Source organism: Fukomys damarensis, unplaced genomic scaffold (assembly GCF_012274545.1).
Source record: "Fukomys damarensis isolate Sample0158 unplaced genomic scaffold, DMR_v1.0_HiC HiC_scaffold_6, whole genome shotgun sequence".
Classification (NCBI taxonomy): domain Eukaryota; kingdom Metazoa; phylum Chordata; class Mammalia; order Rodentia; family Bathyergidae; genus Fukomys; species Fukomys damarensis.
Window position 1 is genome coordinate 12,683,758 of NW_022900918.1, and position 22,631 is coordinate 12,706,388.

A 22,631-nucleotide genomic window follows, 5' to 3' on the forward strand; every position below is an offset into this window, starting at 1 on the left:
ATGAGAGATTAATAGGATTTAAGACAATTGAGTTCCTTTTGGAGGATCTGTCTTAAGGAAGACAGAATATCAAATATAGCCCTGTCTCTGAACTTTGAGAGAGTAAGGAGGAGATCCTGTGTGAAAGGAAAAGGTTAGAGACTTTGTTTCTGAGGATGCTTCTGGGACCTTTCAGTCTTCTTTAGTTCACAGTACTTTGTATCTTTTTGTGAGCTCCAAAATTGGTATGTATCCATGGGCCACAAGTATGTGTAAGAAATAGGGGTGATAAATAGGGAAGAAAATGGCTGCTAACATATCAGTTCACTGAGAAATGAAGTCTAATCAATCCAAGAGTTTCCCATTCTATCTTTTTTAGTCTTCTGCAAGGAGTAAAGTGCATTGGAATTGGCTTTGTGGGAAGGCATTTTTAGATATGATGTGGATATGTACAATTAGTTTTTGTCTTAGTCAGTTTGGGCTGGAGGCCTGAAACAACACATTTATTTCTTGTAATTCTGAAGGCTAGGAAGTCAGAGATTAAGGTACTGAAAGATTAGGTTTCTAATAATGGCCGGTTTTCTGGTTCCTAGAGGGTACTTTCTCATTGTGTCCTCACAGGACAGAAAGGGGGCTGGAGAACACTGTGAGGTCTCTTGTAAGTGCGCTAATCCCAGTTACGAGGCCTCTATCCTCATGACTTAAATTACCCCTAGAGGCCCTACCTCTTAATACCTTCACATTCAGGGTTAGGATTGTAATTTATGAATGTTGGGACAATACACACATTTCTTTCCTTAAAGTTGTCCTATGGGAGAGCAACAAGCTACATTACAGATTTTACTTGCTTTATCGATAAGACCTGTCCTGGCTTTTATGTTAGTGACCCTTTCCAGGGTATTTCTATAAAGTGAACATGGATTATGTGGAAGGGCTAAAACTTGGCTGCATTAGCATCTATTTTGTCAGAAATATTAGTCTGTCATGCCAGATCAGTCATAGGTGACAAGAAAAGGATGTGTAAGTTTTGAAGGAAAAGAACTAGGAAAAGTTATGGACACAAAAGTACAATTTGGGAATTTGGGAGAAAGCCCTAGTGGGGGATATTGCTTCCAGGCCACCAGAGGGCGGGCTGTATTCATACAGCCTTCATTGAACTTTTTAATTTAATTATTTAGTTACCAGGGATCAAACTCCTCAGGTCCTTGCTGTTGTGAGGCAGGCAACGGCGCCACTGAGCTAAATCCCTGGCCCATGAACTCCTTTTTTAGATCACCGTGGAGCTTTGTGGTGAAGAAGGGCAGCTTCAGAATGAAGACCACATTGTTAGGCTCCTCTTCTTGCTTTCTGATGCCATGTTAACTTCAACAAAATGTAAATTTTCTCTCAAACTTTTTCTTTCTCCCCAAGCAGAGTTATTCTACAGTATAAAGTACATATTTTTTAATCATTGCTATATTTTCTTTTTATTTGCATTTAATCTGAAAGTACATATAAAATTAATTAACGGCTTCTACAACATGACTGAAATATAAACTCTAGTCCCTCCTAATAAAGATTTAATATTTATAACATTAAGGTATTTACAGTTGTTTTAAAGACAGTATCTGTGGAGACTGTCTTGGCACTTATGACTAATCCACTATAAACAGTAATTTTAAAAACAATCATTACTACTATTAAATTAAAATATAAGACGTTTGCTGACTATGCTGTAGCAAATGATGAGAAAAATTGATTTTATACTGTTGATCTATATAACTGTTAAAAATCCTATCCCCATATGTATACTTAGAAATTTTGTATAAATAAAAGAAGGCTCTATTTCATTCACTTTACTAGGATAGACTCCTTAGGAAATAATTCTATGTTTATTTTTTGACCTCTTTGATAAATTGAGCACTTGAACTTATAGATGTATTGAAGAATGGTGGCCAAGATGCACTTATCCTGTATTCTTTTTCATGTTTCCTCTGTTCTTTGCATCAACCTTTTTTCTTATTTTTTGAGCAGCCTGTGCATTTTCAGCATCCCTTTTGGCTCACAGAATTGCAGTAGGCAAGTGCATTAGGAGATTTTACACCACACTCTCTAGTAGCTAAGTGTTCATTGACTTCGTCAGCCTTCTCTATTTTCTACTTGTCCAAAATTCATCCTCTCTCCCCCGTCCCTTTTCTCCTTCTTTCTTTCCTTCCGGCAGTGCTGAGGATCAAAGTCAGAGCCTCATGCATGTAGGCAAGTGCTGTCCCACTAAACTATATTCAGAACCCAAGGCTTCATCTTTAGAATTCAGAACACTCTCAGTTCATTTAGGCCAGGAAGAAAGAACTCACTGTACATCTTTTAATGAGATGTAGGTGTGCAAGAAGATAGTTCTAGATAGTACTCTTCTTCCTGGCCATATTCAGAGTCTGCAGGCTCAAGGATAGTACTTTGCACCAACCTCACAGCAAGATGATTTCCTTCATGGGCACTGAACTAAATGCTAGGTCCTGGGTGGGACTCTATCCTGTTGACATTTCATGAATGACTGTTTTCCAGGATGTAGCAATTGGAAGTACAGTTCCATCTTCTCAAAGAAGAGCATCTTTACCCCTTTCACTTGGCTAGGGTGTGTCAGAAAACCCACAAAGGCCAAGAAGGTACCAGGTCACCTCTTCTAAGAAGAGTGTGGGCTAGGAATCTTCTCTGATTAATCTACTCATATTGGGTTTCTGGAAGGCCCTCCTAGACACCAGGAGTTCACAATTTCACTTTCTATTTTATCCTGCATTTGAAAGATCTTCCAAGGCATGCTATGTCTTCTATTATTTGTGTCTATCCAAGTACAGCTTGCATTGCCCTTACTGGAAATGGTTGGACCAGGAATTTTACATTTTCATTTTTCTTTTGGATTTGGGTATATTTTGCATCTACACAAGATGTGATTGAAATGGGACACAAGTCTAAATATGAAATTCATTTATGTTTTGTCTTACTTTTCTCATCACTGAGACAAAATACCCAACACTCAAAGTTAAAGAAAGACTTGTTGTAGCTCACAGTTTGTAGAGGTTTCAGTTCATAGGTGGCTAGCTCCAAGGCAGAGTGGCATAGAAAAGGGGCATTACAGAGAAACAGTTCATGTGGGCAGAAGGCAGCAAAGCAGGGAAGTAGCAAAAAAGCAGTGGCAAGCCTGCCTTCTTTCTGTCCTTTATATACATCCAGACTGACCTCATTTGGCATGGTGCCACTCACACCCAGTGTGGGCCTTCCCCTTATCCACATCTAGAACTATGCTAAAACTATCAGTGTACTAATTTAGTATTCATGCACCCTTAATCTCCCCATCACACAATTTAATCCCAGGATTATACACCCTAGATCCAGCCACTTCCTTTATGAGCACATGAGGCTTTGGGAGGATATCAGATCCAAGCCATAACATGTTTCATGTACACCTTGTCCATTTGGCCTGAAGGTAATTTTATATAATATTTAATTTTTTTGTTTGTATATTTTAACTGTGACTTGTCACATGTGGTCAGGTATGGACTTTTCCATTTATAGCATTTTGTCAGTGTTCAAGAAGTATTTTAAATTTCAGATTTTTTTATTAGGTATATATACTCAAGTAGTACTAGGTTTGACATTGGGGTTTTTGAATGAATAAATCAAAACACTTAATAATTTGATAATTGTATTAGGCAGCAGACTTTTCTGTAGAGGACAAAACAGTAGTAGTTTTGGTGTTATGGAGCATGGTCTCTAGTAGAACTAATCAGCTCTGTCCATTATGTGGGAAATCACATTGTAAATGATTGGAGGCTGTGCTCCAACAAAACTTTATTTAAAAATCAGGCAGAAGGCTAGATTTCACTCTCAGGTGTTATACCCACCTCCAGTTTAAGACTGAGTTTACTAAAAAAAAAAAAATTTTTTTTTTTTTTTTTTTTTTGAATAGTGGCTATCACCTGCTTGCAAGGCAGGTGTCAGAACCACTGAGCTAAATCCTCGGCATGACCGAGTTTTCAATAAGATTAGGTTCATAAGTTTTTTTGTCTTCTACTTTAGCATACTACTAAGCAAATCCATAGATGACAGTTGCTGAATGGATGGATGGACAATTATTTCTATTTGATAAATAATTAAAACAACTTTTTCTGATAGTTATTCTGGTTTTTAGTGGATATGTGAGGAATTGTCTACATGTTGCATCCACAAATATGTAAAATACAATTAAAAGGAGATTGTATTATAGGAAATGAAAAGTTTTAGTATATTCATTTAGAATGGACTCTTAGCAAAGCTGGAAGATTTCTGTAAGCCAAAGTGTACCTGAAGGAAATTCTTTTTACAAAGCTCTAAAAAAAATTAGTTTTGCTTCAGGTAATGTGAATATAATCACAAAATCTCACTGTTTGCAATTTAATGACCTAATGTTTGAAGTATTATTCATCCCATCATTCTAGGTGTTTGTTGAGTAGAGGATGTTTATTCAGCTTAGTTTCAAACAGACTGCTTTGTCCTAAAAATATGCAAGATTTGTATGGTCTTAGCCTGACTTGTGTCACAAGTTATTTACTATTATAACATATATAACATGGAAATATTTAATAACATGTTTGGCCATCCTTGAGCCATCTAAATCTTGTCAGCCTTAATACTATCCAACATGTAGGAGCTTTGGTCATCCTTAATACTTGGACTTCCTTGCCTAATTTCCATACTTCCTTCTAGACTGTTCCACTCTGGCCTCTGGAATAATTGCTTCAAGGTGAACATTTCAATGTTTACCTCTTTCCTGATCCTTTCCTTTACTTCTTTGGCTTAGGAGAATCCCATATAGTCTTCCGCAATATAGTTTACTGTTTTCTACCACCCTACATACTTTAGGGCTTGAAAGAAGTGGCTATTTCTAGACAATTAGCCTGAGATATTCACATAGAAATATCTGTGCTTACTACTTTTGGTTTAACTACTCAACATCTGTCCTCATTATGACATAGATCCCCTTTTTATTCCTCTTTACTCAATGAAGACATGAGCACTTGACTATTTTCCTTCCCACTCTAACCCCATCACCATCCTAGAAGACAGTATAGATGTAGTGAAGACTCAGAGGGCTGTCAACTTTTCCAGTTGGGAAATTCCATGCCCTTCACTACTACAGTACTTTGTTTGATGACCTAATACTAGCTTTAGATATGTCCTGTGGGGGTTTAACTTTTGCATTATTAAATCCCAACATTTTAGCCGCCTGCCTCACAAGCACAAGGTCCAGAGTTCAATCCCTGGTACCAAACAAAACAAAACACGAAATCCCAACATTTTAGCTGGGAGTAGGGATATATACCCTTGATCCCAGCATTGGGGAAGACTGAGGTAAGAGGACGTCAAGTTTGAGTTCCACCTGGGCAACTTAGTAAGACCCTGCCTCAAAATTTTATCTATCTATCTACCTATCTATCTATCTATCTATCTATCTATCTATCTATCTATGTATCTATCTATCCTCATTGAGTTTATTGGTACATTTTAAGTATACAATACATTTACATTAATCACTGGAATCTTGTACCTTTACATGGTAGGTCTTAGTTCTCATTTTTTTCCCATACCCCTGCCCTCCCTTCACCCCCTCATTCCTTCCGCATTTATAAAAACTCTTATTTCCATTTTTTCATTTTCTCCTATTTTTTCTTTTGCCATATTTCCTTTCCCCTACCCTTCCCACTTCCCCCACCTTAGCCCTTTTCTTAGTGTTACACATTGTCAATTATACCATTAGGATCCTATTTACAATTACAGTTTTTCACACCAGAGAAACTATTCGATATTTACACATATGCGACTTATATATTTCACTTAAGAGTATAACCTCAATATGCATCCATTTTCCTATGAGTGACTCTAATTTCTCATTCTTTATGGCTGAGTAGTATTCCATTTTTATAGAAAAACCACATCTTCTTTATCCAGTCTCCAACTGATTCACAATTTAAAAATATATGGTGGGCTAAGGATTTAGCCGAGAGTACCCCTTGGTTCAATCCCCATCACCCTCCCCCATCTAGATTTGTCCACCGTCTTACCTTGTAGCTTCAACAGTATTGATTTACTCAAAACCACTTTACTTTTTTCCATCTTACCAGCTTTCTTTCTTTCCTTATTGTAGGCTACATAGATTAATACTAAGCCACTTTTGTGACAGACGTCTTCCTATTTGCTCTGTTCTTTTCTGCCTGGGAAATCCCAAATGTTGACAGATTCTGCTCAATCATTCCTGATCTGTACTAGCTCAAGATAACCAGGCCCTAGCTCTGTAGAGTGGGTCACAGCCAACAGACACCAGATAGTTTCAGGATGGTTAGTCCATCTTTGCCGTAGTTTTGATCTTGAATGAATCCGAAGGCCCTTATGTTGAAGGCGTTATTCCCAGAGTACTGGTGTTGGGAGATGGTGAAGCCTTTGGTGGTTGGGGCCTCGCAGGAGGTCTTCCAGTCATTGTTGGTACACCCTTGAAGGAGAATGTGGGACCCTGGTCTTCTCCTTTTTATCTCTTTTGCTTCTTGGCCACCAGTGAGCCATTTTGCTCTGCCGCATGCTCCTCCCCAGGATGGGCTGTCTGTTCATCGGCTCAGAGAAATGAGGCCAGTTGATCATACACCAGAACCTCCAAAATTCTGAGCCAAAGTAAATCTTTTCTCCTTATAGGTTATCTTAAATATTTCATTAGAGTGATGGAAAGCTAACGCAATCTTGTTTGGCTTAGGCAAGCTAGAGTTTATAATGCTCTGTTCATACTCTTATGTAACTAATCTGCTCATTTGAAGGATTAAAGGCAAATTTATAGGAGATATAACTTTGCTTAATTCCTCATGTTGAGATGCCGAAAGTGTCATGTATGCATCTCATTTGATAACTGTAGCTGTAAGTTTAGGTCATGCATGTCGATAGCTATATTATGTGGCCTTTTTTGGGTAATGATCTGGAGTTTAACCTTTGAGTTCGAAATTGTAACATTGACATTCATGAGGTAAACTATCACCATTCTTACCAGCTCTTATTAAGCGATGACATTTTCCAAAATGTACAAATACAGATGAGTAGTGACAGCAACTTAAGTACTTGTATGTTTGTGTAGCACTGACATTTGTTCTATTATTAGTCTGTTTCTTGAATATGGGCTTTCATCATCTAGCCATTAAAGAATTCATCAAAATTTCATATTGCTTGTGTGGGTCTCCATTGTCTGTGGCTGCCATCTGGCTCTGCCTTAGGCTGGGGTGATAATTATTTCATGAGGTTCTCACTGTCTGCCTCCCCAGAATCTGCTCTCCTTTTCCTTCAGCTTTTCATTCATCTTTTCCATTTTCTGTTTCAGGAATTGTCATTGTTCTCTGTCAGGGAGGAAAAAATTAGTTAATGCCAGTTGAGGCTTTCCCTTCTCCCCTCAAGGTGTTTATTAGATCTTTTCTTTCCCACCAGCATTTCTCAGAGTGTTTTTCCATGGTGTAGGTGCCATCTGTCTGACCTGGGACTCTTGTTTCCGAACTGTGGCTGAGACAGAGGCAGTGAGGCAGATTTGCCTGCCCACCACCTCCTGCTTTTATGACTGTGATCCGTGGAGGTCAGGGAGCTCCCTCAACTTGCTCTACCTCATCACATCACCTTTTTTGAAGGTCAGAAATCATTATCCTTAATTGTGCTCTTTAGTCTCTTAACCTGAATTAAATGATTTTGCGTCCCTCAAGCAATGGTTTCTGTTTCAACTCTGTTTCATGGGACCATTTTTTTTTTACCTTTAGAAGAATTTAAGATTAAAAAAATTGTGCATGGTATATAGTGAAAAGAAGCAATAAAAATATGTAAAAATTTTATGGCATTTCCTGACCTCAATAAAATTTCAATTTAGGACAAAAGAGATGCCCAAATAAAGGAGACATAAGCAGAAGAGTGGAATCACTAACTTTGTGCCTTATTATTTTTCCATGTGTTGGGTATCAAGGAGTAAAAGGTAGGTTGGAAGCCCTTACTCTACAAGCCAGTAGTCTTTTGGAAGATTTTTAGCAGTAATTTTGTGAAGAGTGATTTTGGCATTGAATTGCAGAGCAGAGAAGAGGGTTAAGACAGAGGAAAGATACTGTTGCATCGCTGAAGGACAAGCCTGGAACCAGAGTGGGAAGAATCACAGGGATTTGGAGAGAAAAATAAGGTTCTTTTTTTTTTGTCTTGAGTCTGAGCAATTAGGAGACTTTTGGTCTCTGGATTTCAACAGAGAAGTGAGATGTGGTAGCTCTGTCCTGGGTGAGAAAGTGGAGACTGTTTTCTGTCTGGTGGAGCTCCTAGCAGGTGAGCTCAAGAGAATTTGAAGGAGGGAGTGGTTGGCAGATCAAGCTTTAGTTTCGAGGAGGATGAAGTAATCATTTTGGAAAGCCTGGCAGACTAACCCATCCCCTCTACTTTCATACATGTTCTGTCACACCCAGCTACTTCCTCTGCAGGTCCTGCCCAGTTCTGGCTAAATATCCAGGCAAGGAGCATCCGATTATCATTGGCTGACTATCCATATTGATTCCCTGCTGGGCTGGAGTTCTAGGTTAGAGACAAAATTCGTGTATAAGCTAGCAGGGAACTCAAATCCATGAGCTCGCTGGTGCCCAAACAAGAGAAATCATCAAGCCCATTGAGAGGAATCAGCATTCTCTGTCAAGATGAATCACATGTTTGATCTCTGAACATTTTGTGTGCCAGGAATTTTTCTTCAAAATTGCATTTCATTCTGTCTTTGATTTGTTTGTTTGTTTTGTGCTGAGGATTGAACCCAGGGCTTCATCCATGCTAGGCAAACATTCTGTCACTGATCTACATCCCCAACCCTATTTTGGAATTGTTTTAACCATACAAAATGGTTCCGTGGAGGGTCCCAAATCTGTAGTTGGACAGATTGTATACTTTAATGTATAATTTTTTTACCAAAAATTTCAATCTGTTTGAGTGTTCTAAAACCAGTTGTGTAGGAACACATCAGAACTTGGAGATTTAATAAAGGTAACAAACTCATGTTATTATATAGAAGTGTTTTTACTTTTCACCAGGTATAAATATTTTGCTTCTTTAAAATTTTGAAATGAGTTATTTTTTTTATGTATCTTAATCAAACCATTAAAAGAAGGATAGAGAAAAAATGTCCCCAAAACTGCAATTTAGACTTCTGTGGTACTAGGGATATGCCGGTAGGTGGTAGCAGAGAACAGAAGCACTTGGTTTCCTTAGAGTGAAAAAGAAAATCAAGCACTTCAAGCTGTGAGATGATGAGTTGATGATTTGGTACAAATACATTTTCTTATAAGGAAATCAAGTCTCATAGGAACTCTGGATACCTGCTTGAAATAAAAGCTATTGGTAGAGTTAGGACTTAGCAGAAGGTTTTTCAAGTTCTTTCCCCCAAAACAGTACATTAGAGACCTTTTTTAGTAAGATTCTGGAAAAGACAGATTTGAGAAAGGCCAGCGACCTGTATGTATGTATGTATGTATGTATGTATGTATATATATATAAAATAAGAAAACCTAACAGCTACTCAGGTGCTTCTTCTTCACCCCGAAGTCTGATGACCAGGGAGTCCTTTCTATGGCACAGGCATTATGCTAAGCAAAGCAAAAGGACACAAAACAAAAAGCCCATATTTTCTCAAATTGGCTTGCCTGCCGGGGCCACACAGGTGAGGGCAGTGCAGTATGGCATAAGTCCACAAGACATGTGGGGACTGTCACTCTCTAGACAGTGCGCTTGCTCCTGAACAGCTGGTCATTACCTGGGTCAGCCAGTTGTGGCTGTGAGGTAATGCTGCCTTTGACATCTAGACTATTTATTTATTTACGTACTGATTTATTTATAAGAAGAGCTAGCAGTCTCCTTCTCTGTTTACTATTTCCCAATATCAACATACTGCATGAGCCAAACAAAACACATCTACAGGGTGGAAGCAGCCTGTAGGCTGTGCTGTCTCCTTTAGAAGCTGAAGTCAGTTGAGAGGTGTACTTTTACTGTGTAGGGCTAGAAACCTCATGCATAGACAGGAGAGGGTACCAGGGCCAGAGGAAACCATCAGCACTGTTGAGGGAGGTCATGAAGACTGCCTGAAACAGAATTCTCAAGGTTACTCATTTTTTTTTTTTTTTTGAAAAACCAACCTCTTAATTTTTTGTGGGGGAGGTCATGAAGTGCCTGAAACAGAATTCTCAAGGTTACTCTTTTTTTTTTTTTTTTGAAAAACCAACCTATTCATTTCTGTAGGTGGAGTCCTCTTTCTCTTTGCTGTCCTGAAGGGGAATGTGGTATATTGGTCTTTGTTTTTTTCCTTTTAGTACGTGGATTGAACTCAGAACCTTGTGCTTGCAAGGAAGGCATCAGCACCACTGAACTAAATCCCTGACCCCATGTATGCCTCAGTACACTAAAATAGTGTTTTAAAAAAATTACTTTCAGTGTTTCAACATTTGTAACCAAAAAATGATTCCAATAAACATCAGTAAAATTATTCCTTGATCAAGGATATTTTAAACTAACAGTTTAAACCAGGAAATTGGATGCATTGTGGGGCTGTCAGCATGTTTACTTTTGAGATAACTTAGACAACTTTTAGAGATCTCTAAAGGCTGTAGAAAGTCTGGGGCAGTTGTGTCCAGACAGTGGCCTGCATGAAGCATGGAACAGCTAATTGGGAGGCCCCTGGAGGTCATGAACTGTTAATGTGATTTTTAGTGACATAAATGATGTGGTTGCCTTGTGCTCAAGTATGAAGTGCATAGGCAATAATGGAAAGTGGTGTAGGGGAGATAACAATGCATTGCTAACTCTGCCTTGTGTACTGCAACACACAGGCAACCAAATTGAAGCCTGTGTACATCACACTGTTACATGCTTCTGCAACTTGGGGAGTAAAACTCAGTCATTAGTGATGTCATTTCAACTTCCTTGTGTGTGTGTGTGTGTGTGTGCGCGCGCACACACACACACACACACACACACACACACCTGTAAAGACAGCAATTAACCATTAGAGTATTTCAACCTACCTACATGTTTATTATTAAGCCGATACGTATTTTATTTAATTACTGAGTTTGGGCTTGTTATTTTCTAAGATGATTTAATAAATTGAAATAGTTTTATAGCAATTGTGATATAGGAAGTATAAAAATGTTTTGAACAGTTTTTTGCTCATGGTATTATAATTACATATACAAAATTACTAGTAGTAGAAAAACAAATGTTTACCTACTAGTTTTTGGAGTGGATAAAGTTATAGTCATACATTCAACTTGAAAAAAATTTGATCATGTCTCACTTTTATAAGACCTATTTTCCCAGAGAATATACCTTGCAATTGCATCTTATTCATGTCATCGTTTTTGGTAGTATATACATTTGTGCAAAACTTTTTTCAAGGATGAAATACACAAAGAGGTAAATTAGATTAAAAACTTCCTGATAAACACCCTGAGAACTCACTAAGAATTATAACTAGTTCTACCAACTAGTCATTGATGCAGCAGATTCACAAAGTAAAGTCAAATATCCCACTAGTTTTATGTTTATGTTGCTGTCTTTTTTTATAATGTTATAATAAAAATATAAAAAAGGTGGAGTTTGTTACTTATATACATCAAACATATTATATATTTTATACACGGTCCAGGACAATGCCTCTACTTAGTGCACCCAGGCGAGCCGAAAGATTGGACACACATAATCTAGGAAAAACTTTGCTCCTGCAAATTGTTTGAGGATAATGGACTTAATCACAGTTCTATTATTGGGAATGTAAGTAACTCACAGTAGGGAGTTTGTAGGGGGTTCCATAGCCCATTTGTTGTGGCCTTTGTTCCACTTTAAATGTGTTTTCTATTTCGACACCATGTAATGTGAATTATGAAGAGAAGACAGTAAATGCCCTTGAGACGACCCAGTGCTGTGGAATTGTTTAGGTATAATGCAAAGATGTCATGCTTAAAAGCAGATAAGTGCAAATATATAAAAGGAGAAAGTATGTTTATAATTTAGTGATAAAATATTTCTGGGTGTGAAGGGATGAGGGTTCTACATTGCAAATTAACAACTGATCCTATGAGAGGGTATATTGTATGTGGGTGTTGGAAAACACTTAAAGTATACAGGATTACTTAAATGGCTCCACGTATATTGACTTTATTTTCCTTTGGTACTGAAGATTGAACCTAAGGCCTTCACACTGAGCTACATCTCAGCCCTTTAAAACAAATTTCGTTAAAAAAAAAAAATCTGAGACAAAGTCTCACTAAGTTGTCTAGGCTGCAGTGGAGCTCACAATCCTCAAGTCTCAGCCTCTCAGAATCCTGGGACTACAGGTGTGTGCCACCGTGCCTGGTACGAATTCTTTTGTGTAGGGGGTATAAAATAGTGTGAAAGATCTTTTTTTAGAAAGAACTATTTTTAGAAAGTCATCTTTACTGAATATGAATAGAATGTGTGAAGTTCTAAGTTCAGTGAGTTTTTTAAAGAATGAATTTATTCAGATAGAACTCACATACCAATATGTTCACAGAGCTTTGCCTTTAAGACCAATTTCAGAATGCTTTCATCACCCGGGGGGGGGGGGAACACTTAACCATTTGCAGTCACTCCCTATATTTTCCATCCTCTACTGTCTAACAAACACTAATGTGTTTGTTGTTTCTATGGGTTTGCCTATTAGAGACATTTCACATCATTCATATGATAACATGGTGTTTTGTGTCTGGTTTCTTTCACTTAGCTTGTTTTCAAGGTTCGCATATATCAGCACTGCATTCCTTTTTATTAGCAAATAATATGTACATTATATCTATGTATTCATTCATCAGTTGATGGATATTGGGTTGTTTGTTCCCACTCTAGGAATATTCATGTATAAGGTTTGACAAGGAGATGTGTTTTCATTTCACTTGAGTGTGCACTAGGAATACAGCTGTAGGTGCTGTTTTGCCCCCTAGAAATTTATTATCAAATTGAAGGAAAGTTGACAAACAGGTAGCAGAAGGACTACATTGTTGTTGACTTGTAGTAGAAATCCATCCAGAATCTTAGTGGAAATTCCTGTGTAACAGGGCACCTCAACTTCATCCTTTAATACTAAACTTAAACTGGATAGTAAAGTACATTATGGGTACCAAGGATATAACTATCAATTTAAAGTTCATATAAAATAAGTAGTGACTCTCACCTGTAATACACACTATTTCCAAAAATGAATGCTTCCCACAGTGATGAATCTCAAAGTAATTCACTGGGTGGTAATCAGGTAATTGTTGAGACTTGCTAATGTGTGTGAGAGACATTTCTGCAAAAATAACATCTTTTGACCCTTGAGAACCCATGATTATATTAAGCATTCATACTATACTTAAAATATCCTGATAATGGTTGTTCACATCCACTTGTGCCTCTTGATGTAGAAAACAAACAAACAAACTTGCGTGCTAGACAGGGCTTTTTCTAAAAATTTTTTTCTCTTGGGATATTTTTCATATTGACTGCAACAACGTAAATTAGTATAACCTTGGACAAATGTAATTAACTCTTTAGAAGTAATTTTTTGATTCTTAACAAAGCAAGATATAGTTGTAAAACAAGCGTGTTTTTCTTGTGATGATTTCAGTGAACTTAACTGGTTGCTTATAGGGATCAGGTTGTCTTGGATTTTGTATCTTGATGAAATGTTGCACATAAATTGTTACCCCTGGAGCAAAGTTTCCTTTCTTCTCATAGTTTTACTTCTTTCTGTTTGTAATTCATTTTTGGCTTGTTCATAATTGTCATTTAGAAAATAATTTGAGATGGCAACCTGAAACTTGGATGGTGTGTAGAACTATGTTCCTCCTGGATAAGAAATGGTTTAAACTGACTCCATTCTTTTGTCCTCAGAATGTGAACATATCTGACATTTGGCCTAATGAGAATTTTCAATGTTTGTAAAGATAGCTGGTTCTTAATTTCCTGGGCATACAACCTGGAGTATTGCATTTTGCTATTTTCTTCCTGCCCTTGTGACTGTGTGACCATTTGGTGGCTGTCCCCAAGAGAGGATGCAGTGGGAGGTGAAATTTACACTGGCCACTTGCACATGAAGGTCTTATGGGGAGGAGAGGGGAAAGAAAAATGCTTATACTTTTGAGCACTGTGAATCTTTTGGAATCTAGTTATAATTCAGTGATCTCTGCAATTCTGATTACCACCGTCTTGGACGACTGTGGGTTGGCTTTGGTTTTGCTATCAAATGTTATTAGTATTGGCAAAAATAGCCCTAGTGTGTTCCAGAGTATTATGGAATACAAAGCCAAGTCTTAAGAGAAGCTAGAGACAGAACTGTGTCCCGTAAAACAGTGTTATTTGCTGAAACATACAGTATCAATTAACCAAGAACATGCTGCAATTCAGAGAGTTAACCACATTTCAGAGAGATGCCTAGGCTTAAAATACCATTTTGACCACACATTTCAAAATGCTGTTAGATTTTTTTCCAGCCTCGTGGAGGGTGGGGCGGGGTTAGATTTAAAAGATAAATTTCCAGAAATTTCTTCAACTTTTTTACTCTGAGTGTCTTACTCCATGTCAGGTATGTGTATAGCAGAATGTCATTAAATGACTTTTTTATTTTTGGTACCGGTGATCAAACTTGGGTCCTTGCGCTTGTGAGGCTGGTGGCAGCACCACTGAGCTAATCCCCAGCCTCATTAAATGACTTTTGAATAAGCAAATAAATGAATGCTTTGTTAGTATCTTAGTTAAAATGAAGGTTGATTATGTAAATGTGGAAAGTTAAATTCTAGCATATTCTTTATTTTCTGGTACTGGGAATGGAACTCAGGATCTTGCGCTTCAGAGGCAGGTGGGCAGAACCACTGAGCTAACTCCCCTGCCCTCTAGTATATTCTTTAACCTAGATAAATATTAATGTAGTAAGTCAGTAGTGGGAATAAGCTTTTAACTTTAAAGTTTCCAGCTAAGAATGTCTTCTTTCACAAAGGTGAATCACTAGTGTGACATGTTTTCTTGGGCTCTTGTATATTTTTCTTCTAACCAAACTAGGATAAGTTCTTTTTTGTCCAGTTAGAAGGATATTTTGATAAAATGATTTCAGGAACTGAAGGTTCTTCCTGTACATCACAGCCTACCTTTTTACACCTTAGTGCACACCAGAAATTAGCCATCAATTTTGCCTTTTTAATTTTTTTCCTGTAAGTGCAAATATTCATAGAATAGTTTGAGCACAAATAATAAGTATGTCTAAGCCATATTTCAGCCAGTAGGGAGTTAGGTTAGGACCCTATCGTCCTTTACAGTTTACAGTTTGTGATGCGGCCTGGGACTCCCTGGAGCGGGGATAGGAGGTAGGTAAGTCCCTAACTGTAGAGTTCCTTGAGTGCTTTCAAAGACCTTTGATCCTCCAGGGCCCTCTTATGTAGGGAACTACTTCCTGACCTCTGTCTCAGCCTCAGTAGATTTATGATAACTCTGTTTCCTTGTGTACAAACTGGGGGAAGAAACAGGGCTACTGTGAAAATTAAGAGATGGTTCCTAAAGCAGACAGGAAATGGAGACTGTCATAATGTGGAGTCTGGATTTATAGCTAAGAAGACTGAGGTCTGGAGAAGTTTAATTTACCTCATTACCCAGGGAGCCAGTGATTCCAGTCCACTTTCCTGACTCTGGGTTCTTTTTGAGGGAGTGTTAGGAGGGGGAGTACTATGTTTGTTTAACAAGGCAGAGTACATCCTTTTGGCAAGAACTGGCTTCTCTAGCATCATGAATAACTTTTAGAGTAATTTTTGCTCTGAGAAAGGAATGAGGTAGGAGACAGACACTTATTCCAGTAAAATTGTTATTTTTACCTACTAGGTTTACTGTGTGCCGTAGTTTTTGCATTTTGGGGGTGTTTTTGGCACATGTAACCAGTGGAATCTGTCAAAGTTATTGCATCATTAATAATAATATAGATGTCTCAGGGAATTCAGTATAAAATTAGACTGGCCTTGTGGAGTTATTGGGATCATACAGTGGTTGCTTCCAACAGGAAGTTTAATGAAAGAAAGGAGAGAAGGGTGTTTTGAATTCAGACAGCTTTAGAAACTGGCTGAAAAGCATGCTACCTCCTTGATGTTTTAACAGCCTGGGGCTTCTTCCTGTGGAAACAATGCTCTGTGTGGATTATCTCAATGTAAGGTTATTTATTACATGTGAATATGCAGGTCTGCCTTAATTTTCCACTCAAGGACATAAGTATCCTTTGTGAATTATTTCACAACGTTCCTTTGTATGACACTGGGCTTCTAGTGTTAAATGTTCCTCGGGCCTTTCAAAAACTATTACTTATTTTGCAATGATTGGCACAATGGTTTGTATGTTTTTAAAATCCAGAACCAAGATCTGTCATGTAAAGGTACAAGATCCCAATGACAAATGTAACTGTACTGTATACTGAAAAAGTACCCATAAACTCAATGAAAAAAATCCAGTATTTGGAGGGAATTTCTGTTTGATTGTACTTCCAGTAAGTACACACACTTTATGTGTATGTATATTTTCTATACATACCTATAATATACACATATTTTAATATATGTATAGATAGGAATTTTTAATCTAAAAAGTAATATAAGCCCATTGAAGCAAAAGTAGACGATATGTATCTTAAATATCATGATCTAGTAGTTTATTAATCTAATTCATTGACTTAGTTTGGAATCAACTTAGGTGAAAATCATAACCTAGTGTTTGTCAATGCACTGCCCCCCATCCATTTTATAACAAGCTTTTACAGGCGTGGTGTGTTTTGTACTGTGATTTGCACAAAATTAGATAGAGTGCTTTGGGGATTCTCCACGCTATTTAAATGGCTTTTTACAAGGAATTGAAAGATTTTAAGGTGGTGAAGGCTTGTTGTCTTGTCTTAGTGTGTTTTGCTGATAACCAGTCTGGTATGAAGGGGTCTTTGAGAAGTTCCCAGAATGTTTGGGATTTAGATCATGTAGATTATATGGTCAGAATTGGGACTGATCAGTGGAGCTTTGGGGAGACTTGTTGCCTATATGGGTGGGAAATTGTATTTAGCAAGGAGATTAAAATAAAACCATCAATGAAGGAGTAAAGGGCTTGAAGATAATTTATTAACACTCCTTGTAGGAAAGAAATAGCGTTTTGGTACTTTTCAATTTGGCATTTATTACCTATGTAGTTAGCTGATAGATATTTTCTTCCACAAAATCTGCCCTTTTAAAACTTCCCATCACAGGCTTCTCTAGAGGCTGGAGCTTGTCAGACAGGTTTGGCAGCGGTATTTGTGCCCAATGCAGTGTGCCCTTGGTGACTGCCCCACCCATAATGTGGGGCATTAGACTAATTACCACTTCCCAGAGAGCAGCTTGCCCAGGAGCTCACTCCGTAGCATCTACCAGCAGGATGGCTGCACGGCTAGAAGCAGCCCAAGCCTAGATTAGAGAGTGTAGTCTTTTTTTTTTTTTTTTTTTTTTTTTTTTTTTTTTTTATAAAATATAACACAGATATTCACATTATCATCTGTTCATTGTGAAGTAGGGAAGACAAGTATTTCCTTTTAAAAATCAGAGGAATGGAATAGTGACGTAATCAGAAGTAGGTGGTACAAGATGGATCCCAAATTAAATCCCAAATCTTCTTGTCTAGTGTATATCCTCTCAGATTATTTTAGGTGACACTGATTTTATTTAGCTTCTTTAGGAAAATATTGCAAAAGGGTTGTGCAAGAGAGAAAAAGAAGGCAAGGTGTGGCTGTTTGACTACATAGTGATCACTCCTGTTTGTATTGACTTTTGATAACTTAAGTGAGAAACATGTGGTCTCTATTTAATTCCTATGAATCATAACCTCAATTATGTAAAATGGATCACACCTTAAATAACTTGCTAGTGAGTAAGGTTCAAAACTAAATGAGTAGCCGGGTGTGGTGGCGCATGCTTGTAATCCCAGCACTCCGGAGGCTGAAGCAGGAGGATTGCTGTGAGTTCCAGACCAGCCTGGGCTACATAGGGAGTTCCAGGTCAGTCTCAACTACATAGTGAGACCTGTCTCAAAAAACCAAATAAAAAACAAAAACAAAAACAAAAAAACTGAATGAGTAGTTGCTAGATTAGAGTGACTAGATAAAAAGGTGTTCCTTGGAAATTCTGGAATTTCTTTCAGAATATAAATTCTAACATAATGATGGATTCATATTTTAAAATGTGACTTATTTTTTAGGCCTTTTATAGGTCTTTATAATTTTTGACATTTTGAGGATGCAGAAGTTAATTTAATAGATTTTCTTACAGAGCCTTCACACTAAGCTATATCCCCAGTCCTTTCTATTTTTTTATTTTGAGATAGAGACTCTCTAGATAACCTGTGGCCCTCTTACCTCAGCCTCTTGAATCTTGGGACTGCAGGCACATACCACCATGCCTTGCTAACTTTGATTATGAAAGCAGCTATTATTTTTCACAACAGATCTTTTATCTAAGTATAGCAATGCTGGGCATGGTGAAGAGATGCGGAATCAAGACAGAGGATTCTGGGTGGACTGTAAAGGGATGGGGGCGGTGAGAGAGAAAAGCAGAAGTTTGGTGGTGAACATTACTTTGCATATGCCTGAATCTTACGGCTGACCTGAGATTTATTTTTTTTTTCTTTTTATTGAGTTTATTGGTACATTCTAGGTATACAGTACAGTTACATTCATTACTGGGATCCTGTACCTTTACATGACAGGTCTTGGTTCTCATTTTTTCCCCTTGTCCCTGCCCTCCCTTCACCCCCTCTGACCTGGGATTTAAAGGTTAGTGACTTTCCAATTCAGGATTCCAGAAATATATTGGCAGATGGAACAAGGACTCCTGCTCTCAGTTTTGGGGATTTAGCTCAGTGGTGCCACTGCCTGCCTCACAAGTGCAAGGTCCCAAGTTCAATCTCCTGTACCAAGACAAAAAAAAAAAAAAAAAAAACAAAAAAAAGACTCCTGCTCTTCTGTGGCTAGTACATGACTAGGCTAGGCTAGGTGATGTCTCTGCTAGAGATCTGGGCCCCGGGGTCTTTCATGGAGCAGGTTTCTCCACTGTGACAGCTTTTCCCGTGGTAGCCTTCCCTTTGTCTGCTCCTACTCACCTCTCCTGTGCAGCCCCTTTTCTCTCTCAACCATTCCACCATCTAGAGACAGAGTCAAGTTTTTTTTGTTTTTTTGTTTTCTAAATGTTTCAGTAAGATCTTTGGTGGTGGTAGCTACAGGTGGCCTGTAATATAGAATAGCCTTAAGCTCGAAATTGGGTATTTAAAATATTTTTGATCTTCTCTCTCTTTTGGTCTCTCTGTGCTAGGATTTAATAGTCTTCTTATGAAGTTGGAGGAAACAGGTTTTTTTTGCATGTATTAGGGATACTTCATGAATAAGATTAAGGAGAGTCATCTCTTTGATTTTTAGCTTTGTAATGAGACTAGGTGTTTAAAGATGGAATTGAAATTAATGATGTGCATATATAGATATAGTTTAAGTTTATATCTTAAACTTTATTTACCATTAGTTTACTTTATTATGTTGCAAATTTAGCTTAGCTTCTAACTTTGTTTATCATCCAGAAAAAGTTACATTACAGAAAACACCCCTTGTGGTTTTTTTTCTGCATATATTTGTTCACACTAAAATGGTTGTAACAGAACAGTTTGTAATTTCCCATAAGGAACAGCTTTTGGTGATATATGCAAATCCTTTAGGTACAAGGTGAATGCATTTTAATTAATCTAATACTGAAATTGACTTGTGTGTTATCCTTGTTGAAGAGACGGTTAACATCCAAATCTGTCTTTCAGGCAGTAACAGAGAAGAATTTTGAAACAAAGGATTTCCGTGCCTCTCTGGAAAATGGCATCCTGTTGTGTGAGTAAGTATTTAAAGCACTTAAAAATCACTCAGAAGCAAAGATGTGTTTGTGGGTGCTATGAGATGCCCCATGGTCTCTGTAGTCACAGATCCGTGTTCTTGGTCACAGGTGAGATTTGATCCCTGTGAATTGACACCCCCAGAGTAGGAAGCAGTAGGAGAGATTATCAGTCTCTCTATCTACAGATAGTGCTAGTGAAATATATATTATTTTTAATTAGTAAACAGAAAGATTCTGTTATTGCCTGGTGGGCCAGTAGAGTTGGGTGGTTAAAGAGGAAGGGTTATTAGATTTCACTCTCTGTCGCTTACCCTAAATTGTCTAATGTGTAGCATCGCCTGGTTTTGATATTAATATCAAAACTACTGAACTTTTAAGACTACTGAACTTTATTCATCAATAAGCCATGATGATTGGAGCAGCAGATTTTTATTTTATGCTTTTTAGTGGTGTCACTTTATTACTCAAATAACTTGAATCATGGACCATTCATTCAGTTAATAGATGCTATTGAAAATGATATTGCAGGCTGTGGTTATCATAAGTAAAATAGTCTGGTACCATGATTAATGACATAGGCCTACATTGTATGTTTAGTGCAGTGTTTGGTTCTCCAGTGGATACATAGAAAAGTTTATGTGACCTTTGGGGATAAGGTACAGGCAGGCAGGTGATTTGAGAGGCAAATGGAGGAAGGTACAGTGAACAAATAAATTGTAAGAATGTACTTGAGTGCCCACCCACTTATGAAAGCACTTGGTAACTCCAGTCTAGACACTTACTACGTAGATATTTGTGGAATCTGTCTTCATGTAAGCACTGGAATATATGTACTAGTATTTAGATAATTTTTTTGAAGGATGTTATTTGCAAAAAGATCCAGAGTCAAAGCATTAGATTCCATGCTCTATTACTTTCAGAAATTTGAGTAAGAGACTTCTGTTTATGTCCGAGCAAGTGGCTTTTTATATTTCTCATCTCTAGAGATCAGGATATTTTATCTGCCTAATTCACGGGGTTACTGTATTCAATAATGCATCTGTTAAGGTTTTTGTAAACTATTAAATTTTGTATTAGTGCAAATTGTTGTCAGGAAGATGACCATGTAAATCAGCTCTTTGGGCAGGTGTTGAAACATGTTTGATTTAGAGTGTCACTCACTCACTCGTCCCATATGAGGTTGCTGTTATTCAACCATCTGTGACCTACAGTAATGTCAGTTTCATGTGGTTACCCCTGATATATGCCAGGACAGACACACAGAGGAGGGTGGGCTGTGAGTATACTTTAAATGATGTTTCTAGTTTTCTTCAGGGTCATAGTCAGAATCTCTGTTGAACAGTATTTAAACTCACTCAAGTAGGTCACATGGTTATCTCAATTAGTCATTGAGGGGAAATTTTGTTAATTTGAAAATTATATTATAAATATTGCCGTGTGTTCTGAAGATGGAGGGGAAAAATGTCTATTAGAAAGCACCAGTGTCCTGTAAACTACTGCAATTATGAGTATGAACTATCAGACGTTTATAGTATAACAACTCTCTGTGTAGGAGTTAGATGGGTTTATGTAGAAAGGTGGGTGGGCTTTTAGGTTTATAAGAGCACATACCCCAGCAAATGATCTATTCAAAGTAGGTTGTACATAATGTGTTGTCTGGCTTTTTTTTTCTTTTTTTGGTACTGGGAATCAAACTCTGAACCTTGAGCTTGGGAGGCAGGCAGCAGCAGCACCACTGAGCTAAATCCCTGGCTCCCATTATTAATTGTTCAAAACGTTTTAGGCATCCCACTGTTTGGGGCATTGCTTCTGCAAGTAAGTCATTGAATGAATTTGATAAGGACATGTGATTTTTGACTTAAAGTATAATTTTTTTAATCAGCCTTGACTCCAAATGATTTGAAAGGATTTTAAAAAACTATATCCAGCTTAAAAGGATAGACATACTTTTTTACAAGTTAGGATAGTCATAGTTGATTAAAAACTGTTTTGACCAAAGAACAATACAAATTAGAATGAATATATAATTCTACTTTAATGATGACAAGAAGCATGTTTATGCATGATTAAAGATAATATTAGATTGTTTTTAAGTTATTTTCATTAACAAATTTCTAAAAGCTAATTCTTAGATTATTTCCAAATTGAAATAAGTAATTTTGGGTGTTGTGTATTATCATATAACTAATCGAACTTCTTTAGTACTCACTATTTAATTTTAAATGAATGTTTCTGAAAAGTTACTTGCATAGATGGTAATCAGCAGTTGTGTAGTTTACTGTGGGACACCAAAGTGCTGCATAATATTTATATTAAAAAAAATCTGAGGGCTGGGGATTTAGCTCAGTGGTTCTGGCGCATGCCTCGCAAATGCAAGGGCCTGAGTTCAATCCCTGGTACCAAAAAATAAAATAAAATAAAATAAAATAAATAAAAACCTGGGGCTGGCTGGGTTTTAGCTCAGTGGTTCCGCTGCCTGCCTTAGAAGTGCAAGGATCCAAGTTCAATCCCCGGTGCCAAACAAAACAAAACAAAACACCGTTCTTTAAATTGTGGATCACGTTATTCATAGTCACTGGTCAGTAAAAAGACAAATTAAGGGGGCTGGGGATTTATCTCAGCTGTTTGGTGGCCTGCCTTGCAAGCTCAAGGACCTGAGTTCAATCCCCGGTACCATAAAAAAAAAAAAAAAAAAAAAAAAAA

General features: G+C 37.5%; 1 protein-coding gene across 8 annotated transcripts in view; it reads left to right on the plus strand.

The window, feature by feature from the left end:
* Positions 1 to 22,631, plus strand: part of Lmo7 (LIM domain 7) — a 215,957-nt gene that overhangs the window by 54,581 nt on the left and 138,745 nt on the right. For all 8 annotated transcript variants that reach the window (XM_019207264.2, XM_010622357.3, XM_010622359.3 and 5 more), the window contains exon 2: positions 19,858 to 19,928. In XM_019207264.2, the coding sequence (XP_019062809.1) occupies positions 19,858 to 19,928 (71 nt within the window). The remainder of the gene's footprint in view (positions 1 to 19,857; positions 19,929 to 22,631) is intronic.